This window comes from Arachis hypogaea, chromosome 7, assembly GCF_003086295.3.
Source record: "Arachis hypogaea cultivar Tifrunner chromosome 7, arahy.Tifrunner.gnm2.J5K5, whole genome shotgun sequence".
Lineage (NCBI taxonomy): Eukaryota > Viridiplantae > Streptophyta > Magnoliopsida > Fabales > Fabaceae > Arachis > Arachis hypogaea.
Genome location: NC_092042.1, coordinates 16832998 through 16846057, shown reverse-complemented (window position 1 = coordinate 16846057; position 13060 = coordinate 16832998). Strand labels below are relative to the sequence as shown.

Here is a 13060-nt window from a genome sequence, read left to right as displayed (position 1 = left end):
ACAAAGAAGATTTCAACAACTTCTAGGATGAGTACGGGTCGCGGGTAATTAATTATCCGTCCGAACCTAAACGAACCAATTAAATTGGTTCTAGAACGAACGGGTAATCGAGTCCAATCCGAACTAAACCAATGATTTTCTTTAGTAATTGGTTCGGGTAATGGTTTTGAGAACCAACTCGTAAATTCGACTATATATTAATTAAATAAAAAATAAAAATTTAAAATATATTTATACCTTTTAATATGTTTGTATTTTAATGCCTTTAGTGTTTAATATGTTTAGATTTTAATGTGTTTAATTTTTAATGTATTTGGTGTTTAACATGTTTAAATTATTTCTATTAATGTTATATATTTATTGTACTTACAGAATTTTTAAAATAATTTTTTTTTATAAATTTCTATTTCATTGGATACCCAATTATTCGAACCGAACTAATTCGTTTTTAATCGGTTTGATATGGTTCGAATATACACATAAAAAAATATAAATCCAAATCAAATCGAACCAATTATAATTGAATTAATTCGGTTTTAATTTTACTTTAAATCCGAACCAATCGACTCGTGCTCAAATTTAAATGAAGAAAAGATAAAACAAAGCGAAGAGAAGAGAAAAAAAGAAAGGAAGAATGGAGGAGGAGACGGCAATGGCAGACGAAGAAATGAGGATGGTGGTTATGCTGCTATTGTTTCTGAATTTAGTTTTGGTTTTGGGAGAATATAAGACAGTAAGGAGTGGGTTGGAGAAGAAGAGAATAGATTTAGGGATAAAATTGTAAAATAACATGTTAATTTACAGACTGTTAACAATTAATAGTAAGTATAAAATTAAATTTTATTTTAAATGTTAAAAATAAAATTAAAACAAATTAAACGTTAAAGATAATTTTAAAAATTTTTAAAAACATTAAATACAAAAATATACTTTTCCCTGTTTTGAAAATGAACCAAATGCTATTCATAATTCTAATGGTGAGAATCCTAATCAGTCCGGATGAGGTATCATTTAGATGTCTTCAGTTATGATTAGATACCTATGCCACCTCAAAATTTGAACAACCAATGTATCAATTCTAACGGATCTGATTCTTTAACAATTCATGAACATATAGCACTTCCAATAGTCTAGATAGGTCTGCATCTCATTTGGCATCAAATCATGCATCCATATCATCTGCATCAGTCATCACTGCATAATTCAATTGATAACTTAGGCATGAACACCATGCATCCATCTGAACCATCTTTCTTGCATTCTAATCAACAACCTCAAGAAATCTCTGATTTGCAAATGTCAAGTAGGCAAAAAAGGCAACCAGCTTACTTAATAGATTATCATTGCATGCAACTTACTACTTCAACACAGGCAACTTTCTTCTTCCTCCAAAAATAGGTATCCACTATCAGCAACTCATAAAGCCTTTTCAGTTGCAATCTCCTCCACAATAGAACCTCAAAGTTCCATGACTGTTGGAGGAAGGTTGATCGGGTGGCTAATTTATTTAAAAAACATGAGACCGGACATTTGCTTTGCTCTGAGTAAACTTCGTTATTTGAAAGGTGCACCTGCACGGGGGATTCTATTTTCTTCAACCAATGATTTTAGCCTCACAGCTTGTTCTGATTCTGACTAGGCAACTTGCTCGGACACTCCATGTACAGTTTGGGGGTTTTTGCTTCTTTTTTGTAAAGTCATTGATCTCATGGCGTAGTAAGAAACAACACACAGCTGAAACTGAGTATGGAGCCATGGCGCTTGCTACGTGTGCAGGAGTTTGCCTTTCATACATATTGCGAGATTTCAAAATTCCTCTTTAGCGTCCAATAATTCAGTCTTCTATGAGCGAACTAAACATATAGAAATCGATTGTCACTCTATTCGAGACAAGGTACATGAAGGTGTTCTGAAACTTCTTCCAGTGTTAAGCAAATCAGGCAGCAGATCTGTTAACAAGGCTTTGGCACCTCATCAATTGAATGAACTAATATTATTTTAATATTTTCTAATATTTGAAAGAGCCTAGCAGCGGAAACGACACAAATGTCCAACACAAGAACAATATGGAAGCACTCACAACACAATATGGCAGCAACTATAACAAGCAAATATAGCAAGTAAAGCAATAACAAGAACACACCAAGATTTTAACGTGGAAAATCCCCTCAATGTGAGAGGTAAAAACCACGGGTCGTCCAGACCAATGAAATAGCTCCACTATAATCAAATGAGGTACAAGAGAGTCTCAAACAAAGCACAAAAATGTGCATATAACCAGCCAAAATATCAAAGCACCAAAGCTCACAAATAAGAAGCAAGAAGATCAAATATTCCCAAAAAACAGAGCTGATGTCGAAGCCAATTTCTCCCTCTGCAGACCTCCAATTAAAATCTTCACCGTTCAGAATGAAGAACAAGATGTGAAGAATCTACAGTCCAAATTTCACGTCGATCCAACGGTGAAAGAATGAGAAACTGCCGTTCCAAAATTGCTGCTCTGTGTAAAAATGGGAAACCTAATTTCTCTCTTGCGAAACCAATTTCTCCTACTACAAACCTCCAATCAATATCTCCACGGATCAGAATGAAGAACAAGCTGATAAGAACACGCAGTTTAAATTTCAAGCCGATCCAACGGTGAACAACTGAGAAACTGCCATTTGAAATTTACTGCTTTGGGCAAAAACGAAAATTCTGTTTTTCCCTCTTCTCTCTCACTTGGTGGCTATACTCTCTCTCTCAGAAAACCTCAAAAAACTAAATTAGGGTTGTGACACTAGGGTGAAAGAATACACCCCCAAAATGTTGGGCTTGGGCCTCACAAAGGAAAGAAAAACCCAACAAATCTCCCCCTTCTCGACTAGGTGGAGGCCCTCGTCATTCCGGCGATCAAACAACATGTTTCAAACTTTTCTCTTGACAATGCTTTTGTCATCATATCAGCACCATTGTCATCAGTGTGAACTTTGTCAAGTTCCAACAACTTAGAATCTAACACATCCCGTATCCAGTGATACCTAACATCGATATGTTTAGATCTTGGATGAAAAGTAGAATTCTTGGCAAGATGAATAGCACTTTGGCTATCACACAACAAGACATAACGGTCTTGCTTAAAACCAAGTGCTGCAAGAAACTTCTTCATCCACAACAACTCTTTACATGCTTCAGTTGCTGCAATAAACTCTGCCTCTGTGGTAGAAAGTGCAACACACTTCTGTAACCTTGACTGCCATGAAATAGCTCCCCCTGCAAACTTGACCAAATAACCTGAAGTAGACTTTCGAGAATCAATATCTCCTGCCATGTCTGCATCAGTAAAGCCAACTAGCAAAGGTTTCTCACCACTAAAACTCAAACTCAAGTTAGTTGTACCTTTGAGATATCTCATAATCCATTTAACAGCATTCCAATGTTCTTTACCTGGATTAGAGAGAAAATGACTCACTGTACCAACCGCATGAGCAATGTCTGGTCTAGTACATACCATAGCATACATCAAGCTTCCAACAGCTGAGGCATAAGGAATTTCATCCATTGTTTGTTTCTCCTCATCAGTGGTTGGACACTGCTTGGTACTCAACTTAAAATGAGGAGCAAAAGAACTAGCAACACATTTGGCATCATTCATGCGAAACCTTTGAAGCACCTTCTTTATGTACTTTTCCTGTGACAAATAAAGCTTCTTGGAATCTCTATAACGAGTAATATTCATGCCCAAAATCTGTTTGGCAGAACCCAAGTCCTTCATAGCAAAGAACTTGCTCAACTATTTTTTCAACTCATTAATCCTCAAAGCATTCTTGCCCACAATCAAAATATCATCCACATAAAGCAAAAGAATGATAAAATCATCATCAGAAAATTTTTGCACAAATACACAATGATCTGAAGTTGTCTTACAGTAACCATGCTTCCCCATAACAGATTCAAACTTCTTGTACCACTGTCTTGGAGCTTGCTTCAACCCATAAAGACTCTTCTTAAGCTTGCACACAAAATCTTCCTTTCCTTTAACAACAAAGCCCTCCGGTTGCTCCATGTAGATCTCCTTATCTAAATCACCATGAAGAAAAGCTGTCTTCACATCCATTTGCTCAATCTCTAAATCAAGAGACGCTGCTAATCCAGGCACAGCACGAATGGATGACATCCTCACAACAGGAGAAAAGATCTCCTCATAATCAACACCTTTTCTCTGGCTAAAACCTCTAACAACCAATCTAGCCTTATACCGAGGCTTAGAATTGTGTTCTTCATTCTTGATTCTGAATACCCATTTGTTCTTCAAAACTCGCATACCCTTCGGTAGCTTCACCAACTCATAGGTATCATTCTCAAGCAAGGACTTCATTTCTTCTTGCATAGCTTCAAGCCATTGAGCTTTGCTTTCATCTTCAACAGCCTCTCCAAAGCATTCAGGTTCTCCCCCATCAGTCAACAAAACAAACTCATGTGGAGAATACCTTGATGAAGGCTTCCTCTCTCTTGTAGACCTTCTGAGAGCATTTGCAGGAATTTCCAAAGTTGGTTCTTCATCTTGATCATCATCACCAACTTCATCAAGTATCGGATCAATTGTTCCATCTTCACCTGCACCTGTATCATGCTCATTATTTTGAGCTTCAACTCTACCATCTTCTACCATAGGCATAGAGGGAGTAATATCCAAGTCAGAAAAATCATCACTAGGCTGAACCATTGGCTTCTCCGCATGATCAACATCCTTCAATGTTTGGTCTTCAACAAAGACAACATCTCTACTCTGAATCACCTTCTTGTTAACAGGATCATAAAACCTGTAACCAAACTCATCCATGCCATAGCCAATAAAAATACACTGCCTAGTCTTTACATCAAGCTTAGATCTCTCATCTTTAGGAATATGAACAAAAGCTTTACATCCAAAGACTCTTAAATGATCATAAGAAACATCATTACCTGACCATACCTTCTCTGGCACTTCAAATTGCAAGGAAACACATGGTGTCCGGTTCAAGACATGAACAACAGTGCTCAAAGCTTCACCCCAAAAGGATTTTGCCAATCCAGATTGTGACAACAAGCACCTAACTCTTTCAACCAGTGTTCTGTTCATCCTTTCAGCCAAGCCATTCAACTGAGGAGTCTTTGGAGGAGTCTTCTGATGTCTTATACCATGCTCTTTACAATAAGCATCAAATGGACCTGAGTACTCACCACCATTGTCAGTACGAATGTATTTCAACTTCTTCCCAGTTTCTCTTTCAACAGAAGCTTGAAATTGCTTAAACACATTCAAAACTTGATCTTTGGTCTTCAAAGTGTAAACCCATAATTTCCTAGAATGATCATCAATAAAGGTTACAAAATAAATAGACCCTTCAAGTGTTCTTGTCTTCATTGGCCCACATACATCAGAATGCACCAAATCAAGTATCTCCGGTTTCCTTGAAGGTGGATGGCTCTTGAAAGAAACCCTGTTTTGTTTCCCAGCAAAGCAATGATTGCACTTTTGCAAAGCAACCTTACAACCAGATAAAAGATTCCTCTTGGATAACATATTCATACCTTTCTCACTCATATGACATAATCTCTTATGCCATAAATCAGTTTCATCAACAAACTCAGCAGTATTAACAACATCTTTCACAATCTTTGCTTGAGTTAAATAAAGAGTAGAGTGTCTTGTACCTCTAGCAACAACCATGGAACCCTTGGTGAGCTTCCAGCTATCACGAGAAAATGAGCTATCCAAGTCTTCATCACACAACTTACCAACAGAAAGTAAGTTCAACCGAATATCTGGAACATGCTTCACACGCTTCAAAGTCAACTTGGTACCGTTGGAGGTTTCTAAACAAACCTGTCCAATACCAGCACATTTTGCAACACCTTGATGAGCCATTTTCACATCACCAAAATCACCAGGAGTATAGGACGTAAACAAATCCCTCCTAGATGTAACATGAATAGAAGCACCGGTATCAATCACCCAACTAGTGCTATTATCAACAAGGTTAACAGATTCAAACTCCTCAACAACAAGAAAATCATCATGAGTTACATTAACCTTGTCTTCCTTGTTACCATCATCTTTATTTGTGCTCTTGTCTTTACTTGCCTTGGCTTTCTCCTTCTTTAGCTGCCAACAAAATCTCTTCACATGTCCCTTTTGACCACAATGATGACACTCAATATTCTTATACTTTCCTCGAGACTTGCTTCTGCTTTGATCTCTACCTTTAGGACCTCGACTTTTGCTTCTCCCCCTAGACTAAAAAATAAGAACATCTGAATGTGTAGTCGATGTACCTTGTGACTTTCTTCTCATCTCTTCATTCAAAACACTGCTCTTGGCAAGATCCATAGAGATTACACCATCAAGAGCAGAATTGGACAATGACATTCTGAGAATTTCCCACGAGTCTGGTAAGGAGCCAAGAAGTAACAATCCTTGAACCTCTTCATCAAACTTGATGCCCATGGAAGATAACTGATTCATAATTCCTTGGAAATTATTCAAGTGATATGTCATTGATGTCCCATCTGTATACTTCAAAGCCAACAACTGCTTGATCAAAAACATCTTGTTATTCCCAGTTTTTCGAGCATACAACTGTTCAAGCTTAATCCAAAGGGTTTGCGCATGTGTCTCTCCAATAATATGGTTCAACACATTATCGTCAACCCACTGCCTAATATATCCACAGACTTGTCTATGCAACAAAGTCCAATCATCATCAGACTTATCATTAGACTTCTCTGTACCAAAAACTGGTTGATGAAAATTTTTGACATAAAGCAAATCTTCTATCTTTGACTTCCACAAATCATAATTAGGACCATTAAGAGTGATCATCCTACTAGTATTAGTATTAGCTTCCATTGTTCACAGAATCACAAGCCCAGAAAAATACCAACAAGCTCTGATACCAGTATGAAAGAGCCTAGCAGCGGAAACGACACAAATCTCCAACACAAGAACAATATGGAAGCACTCACAACACAATATGGCAGCAACTATAACAAGCAAATATAGCAAGTAAAGCAATAACAATAACACACCAAGATTTTAACGTGGAAAACCCCCTCAATGTGAGAGGTAAAAACTACGGGTCGTCCAGACCAATGAAATAGCTCCACTATAATCAAATGAGGTACAAGAGAGTCTCAAACAAAGCACAAAAATGTGCATATAACCAGCCAAAACATCAAAGCACCAAAGCTCACAAATAAGAAGCAAAAAGATCAAATATACCCAAAAAACAGAGCTGATGTCGAAGCCAATTTCTCCCTCTGCAGACCTCCAATTAAAATCTCCACCGTTCAGAATGAAGAACAAGATGTGAAGAATCTACAGTCCAAATTTTACGTCGATCCAACGGTGAAAGAATGAGAAACTGCCGTTCCAAAATTGCTGCTCTGTGTAAAAACGGGAAACCTAATTTCTCTCTTGCGAAACCAATTTCTCCTACTGCAAACCTCCAATCAACATCTCCACCGATCAGAATGAAGAACAAGATGATAAGAACACGCAGTTTAAATTTCAAGCCGATCCAACAGTGAACAACTGAGAAACTGCCATTTGAAATTTACTGCTTTGGGCAAAAACGAGAATTCTGTTTTTCCCTCTTCTCTCTCACTTGATGGCTATACTCTCTCTCTCAAAAAACCTCAAAAAACTAAATTAGGGTTGTGACACTAGGGTGAAAGAATACACCCCCAAAATGTTGGGCTTGGGCCTCACAAAGGAGAGAAAAACCCAACAATATTTACATGTTTGAATTGTGACTAGTATCCGTGTCCCTGTCTATGCTTCATTGCACTTAATAAGCTCTGTTCCGAAGTTCCATATGCCTTTCCTTAAGGGATGGTATTATATATTATTATTATATTTTATTATCATTACTCATCCCTGGAATCAAGATCAAGGATGTAATATACAATTAAGAGGGGGTTAAATTGTTCTTGAATGAACATCATCAATTGAATCACAATGTTAATAATACACAAGAATTCAAGAAAGTAAAAGCTACTCAAATAAACTCAAGGAATTTCATCCATGACAAATATTGAAGGCCACTCTTATATACCATTTTATGTTTGCTTCCTGGATAAGAAAGTTCTAGAAATCAATTTGGTTTGTAAGGAAAACAAAGCAAAAGTAAATCAATCAGATTTAATAATCATGGAGTAGTTTGAACATTTGAGTCCTTGGATTTATTCTCTTCGGAAGACGGCCGGTTCTCGGAGTCAGATAGCCGGATCTCTTCTATCATCCTCACTACCTCCTCCATGGTAGGTCTCATATCCGGAACCTTCGCCACGCATGCCATGCCAATTTGCAACATTTGCACCATTTCTTCTTCAATGTTTTGATACCTCATTAGCTCCACATCAAAAACCTCGGCCGTCCACTCCTCCCTAACGACCGATTGGACCCACCTTGGGAGATCAACCATATCATCACGTCCTGGAGACATTGGCGGAGCTTTCCCAGTAAGCATTTCAAGAAGGAGGACACCGAAACTGTACACATCTGATTTATGAGTGTGCTTCCTGGTTTCAATGACTTCCGGCGCACGGTAGCCTGCAGCTCTAGTGGGAGCTGTGGGAACATTCATGAGTGGCGTCAGGCCGAAATCAGAAATGCTCCCATCATTCTCTTGGCTGATGAGCACATTCGAGGCTTTGACATTTCCATGAGTGAATTTCGGACCACCAACAGAATGTATGTGAGCAATTCCTTTGGCAATTCCAAGTGAGAGTTTTAATCTTGAGTCCCAATCTAATGGAGTTCTTCCACTTGATCTATTACCTGTCATCAAAATTCAGATTCAAATTAAGGGAAGTGAATGATTTAGCTGATTCAAATAATACAAAAAGAGTGGGAACATGCAATACACATATACATAGCATACAATCTATAGGATGATTGTGAAAAAGGGTGCAACTGACATCTGCACGAACTAGCAATGCAGCAAAAATTCTATTGTTTGGACTAAAATTAGTACAAATGCATTTTATGTATTAGTCTTCTCCAAGAAACAGGTTACATATACTGAAATGAACAGAAACAACATTATAGAGAGTCTCAATTTATTAAAGCAATTAAAAGAATAATGTATTATAATCCTTAGAAGAAATGCTTACCGTGCAAAAGTGTTGATAAATTGCCACCTGGGACATAGTCATAAACCAAAAGCTTCTCGTCCTTTGAATAATAATATGCGCGAAGTGGCAACACATTCGGATGCTGTCCGACTCTTCCTATGATCTCCATCTGCTGTTCGAAGTCCTTTTTGCTCACCACAACTTCTTTCAACCGTTTAACCACGACAGTTGTCGACTCCTCCAACACAGCCTTATATGCAGTACCATAACTACCCTTCCCCAAAACTTCAGCCGAAGCCCTCAACAGATCCTCGAGATCAAAGTTATAGGAACTTCCCTCAAAGAAAACCAGTTTGTTCTTCTCAGGTTCTTGTACCCCACTTCCAAACTCTTCCTTTGGCTTCTCGCTCCTCCCTCCGACACTAGGACCCTTCCCTTTACTTACACTACTAGGCCTTTCATTTCCATCATCTTTTTTCTTCAAACAACAGCAAAGAACAATGACAAGAACTAAAAACAACAAAAGCACGCATCCACCAACAGCGATTGCGATTATAGCTGCCTTACTCAGTTTATGTTTGGAGCTTTTTCTTACAAGAGGCGACGATGGAGGTGACGCTGACGGAGGTCTTGGGGGAGCTACAGAGCATGGCTTTAGAGGCAATCCACATAAGTGAGAGTTCCCTTCAAAGGAAGAATTCGGGAAGTTCTTAAGAACAGGAGGGATAGAGCCATTCAAGTGGTTGTAGCTTAAATTCAAATGCCTAAGCTTAGCAACATTAAGATTCGGTATCTCTCCGGATAGGGAATTGTTCTGTAGGCTCAATCTTGTTAGCTGTGTTGAATTCTGTAGTGTCTTTGGAATACCACCGGAGAAAGAATTGTAAGACAAATCAAGTACATTGAGTTGGGGAGGCAATGAGGTAGGTATATTACCGGAAAGGTTATTATGCTGAAGGTAGAGGTTTTGGAGTAATGGAAGAGAAGTAATATCGGCAGGTAGGCTTCCAAAGAGTAGGTTTGAACGAAGGCTGAGATTTCTAAGAGCATCAAGCTTGCCGAGCGTGTCAGCCGGGATGGTGCCAACTAGTCCAATTCCAGGGAGCCGGAGAGAAACAACACGGGTGCCATTCGAATTGCAAGTGACACCTACCCAAGATGTACAAACTTTGGTAGATGAATTCCATTGAAGGTTGCGACGGTGGGGGATAGCCGCAGCAAAATCAAGAAGGGCTTGCTTATCGGAACTTAAGTCAGCAAAGACCAGAGGAGAAAGAATAACAATGCTTAAAAATAAAGGATGCAGTAGAGGTAAATAGAACTTCATGGATAGTTTTCTTGCTGAAAGATATAAAATGTTGACAATTGAATTCAAAGAAACCTCTTCCATCCTTCATAGTTTCCTGATTTAGCATGACACAAATCAAAGTAAAAAATGATAAAGTGAGAATAAGCACAACATAAAGAAGCTATAATGTAGACTAAACAAAAACTCTAGAACATAATCACAGAACAATTCCAATTAAGTAAACGTAGCATCCGATTCAAGTAAGAAACACATAGGCAATTGTAAACCACCGATGAATTGTTGCTTAATTATAATGGAAGAACAAACTTTCTGTGACTGAAAAAAAGAATAAAGCTCTAGATTTACAGCCTAAAGGAAAATAATATTCTAAGAGGATATTTTAAATACATATTAAAATTAAAAACAATCATCTTCAGAAATTTTATCATACTACAGCCATAAGCATAGTTTCGAAGTACCAGCTCAGTGTGAAATTAGAAACATGCTTAGCAGCTTATAGGTGAGAAAGTCTTCTGAACAATTAAGGGGAAAAGTCAGAGTTTGAAACATTTTAACCAGATCAGATAATTACAACCACATCCTCAAGTACACGAATCAAATTAAGGTTGAAACAATTACTTTTGGTAGTTCATAGGTGAGAAAGTACAAAGACTAAGAGTAAAAAGCAGTTAAGCAAACATGCTATGTACTGATTCATAACTTTCTATGTATTAATATAATAATAGAGTGAGTTCCACTGTAAAACTAAGTCATATGGGTAGGTATAAGATCATTGAGTAGTTATAGTTTTCTTAAAACTAAACTAAATGAAATTTTGACTAGTTTTGATAGCTTGAACTAACATATCTAGAGTTTATCCTCAGAAACAAATCGTTTCATGCCAACCATCAACTACTGTAAGATTGCTTTAATCTCAAGATGAAAAAGGAAAGGTCCTGAATTTCTGCATTTGAATATAGAATTAATGGATGAATTAAAATGCAAGTTTTCTTCTTCAAAAACATACCACATTTTGTGGATTAGGAAGGAAATTAAAACACCAACAACAGTCAAAGCAGTTCACCAAATCTTTTTTCATTTTTAATCAGAAGAAAAATTGAAAAAAACAAAACACCTTTCTGCCCAGATAACTTGAGATCCTAAACCAGATTTTTTTAGCAATTTTAGAGCTACACATCCAGAAGAAAAAACATGCAACAACATCATCTGAGAAAAGAGACCCAAAAAATCATTTTTCAAAACATATTATTGGAGTTTTGAGATAGCAATAAAACCACAATGTGGAAACCATTTTCCAAAATTGTCACCAACCATGAACAACACTCCCTCAAAACACAACACCCCAGATCTGCCAACTTAACTACAAGTACCAGTAACCAGTAACCATAAAGGGGCAAGAAAAAGGTAACACTTTTCAATGATTACTCACCTTAATGGAACCTGAGGAGCAGAATGGTGATTCATGGCAGAACTCGGAAGAAGAAGAAGCTATGGAAGTTGAAGCAGCTTCAGATTCTGACAAGTACTTGTCACAAGAACAATGAAGAATCTGAAGCATAGCAGAACATAAATCCAGTGTGAATTTGCATGATGAGATTGAAAGCTTTCTTTTTTTTTTCCCCTGAGCTTGAGAGAAGATTCAGTAACAGCTACAAGTTTACAACTAAAGACATATGCTTCACAACCCAAATTCAAAATAAAATATAAAAAAATGTTTTTTTAAATAAAAAATAAAAGGGCTCAAGATTCAGAAAAGTGAGGGTTTTTTTTTGCCTTTTTCTTTTTCTACTTTATTTGGCAAAGTAAACGAATGAGCAAAGAGGGAACAAAAAGAGAGTAAAAGCCAAATGGATTAAAGAATAAGAGTGTACAGCAAGGCAATGCAGTGCCATACACTACCCTCTTTCATGACTCAACCATGACCCCATGGCAATGGAAGAGAGAGAAGAAGAAGAAGAAAGAAAAGAAGACAATGGACACGTAAGTAGGACTTATAAGTTATATTGTTATAATGTTACTGTTTGATGAATCCTTAAACGGCTAAGATGGAAAGTACTTTAATGTTTTCTCAAAAACTGGAAACGCATATGAAAAAGAAAAGAAAAAAGAATAAATGAATGTTCTGTTATTTTATTTATCCGTTAATAAGCAAAAAATTCAATTAACCTTTTTGAGTTTTACTTTTACCACTTGGGCTTAACATTTGTGTTTTCCTAGGAATAAGTAGTATTGTCACATATATATATATATATATATATATATATATATATATATATATATATATATATATTATTCTATCTGAATTATTAATTTTTTTATTATTAAAAATATATTTTTTAATAAATTTATGACTAAAAATAGTTTAGATTGAGTTATACAAAATTTATTTTCTAATATTATAATTTTTATTACAATAATAAATTTTAAAGTTTAGTAAAAATTCTTATTATATTGCTCTTTTAATCGAATAATATATAATAATAATAACAAATTATTTAATATATGATAGATTTAATTGTAATCATACTACTTATTTCAAATAATTTTTCATTTATATTAAAACTAATCATGATAGATTAAAGAGATTGACAGAAAATAATATTATTGAAATGGTTAAGTACTTTTTTCATTTCTAAAGTCTTGAGTCAAAAT

At 36.5% G+C, this 13060-nt stretch overlaps 1 protein-coding gene across 1 annotated transcript; it reads right to left on the bottom strand.

The window, feature by feature from the left end:
• Positions 1–7939: 7939 nt before the first annotated feature.
• Positions 7940–12440, bottom strand: LOC112702667 (probable inactive receptor kinase At5g58300). Its single transcript, XM_025753795.3, has 3 exons — positions 11838–12440; positions 9139–10502; positions 7940–8803 (listed from the first exon to the last, which is right to left on the bottom strand). Exons 2-3 carry the CDS (start codon positions 10487–10489, stop codon positions 8172–8174), a joined length of 1983 nt encoding a protein of 660 aa, XP_025609580.1. The 5' UTR covers positions 10490–10502; positions 11838–12440; the 3' UTR covers positions 7940–8171.
• Between the last annotated feature and the right edge of the window lie 620 nt (positions 12441–13060).

Excerpts from the sequence above, each read along its gene's own strand:
- LOC112702667 (XM_025753795.3), bottom strand. The coding sequence starts at position 10,489 with ATGGAAGAGGTTTCTTTGAATTCAATTGTCAACATTTTATATCTTTCA. Across the intron at positions 8,804-9,138 it reads TTTATCAACACTTTTGCACG|GTAATAGATCAAGTGGAAGA; the intron begins GTAAGCATTTCT and ends TTTTGATGACAG.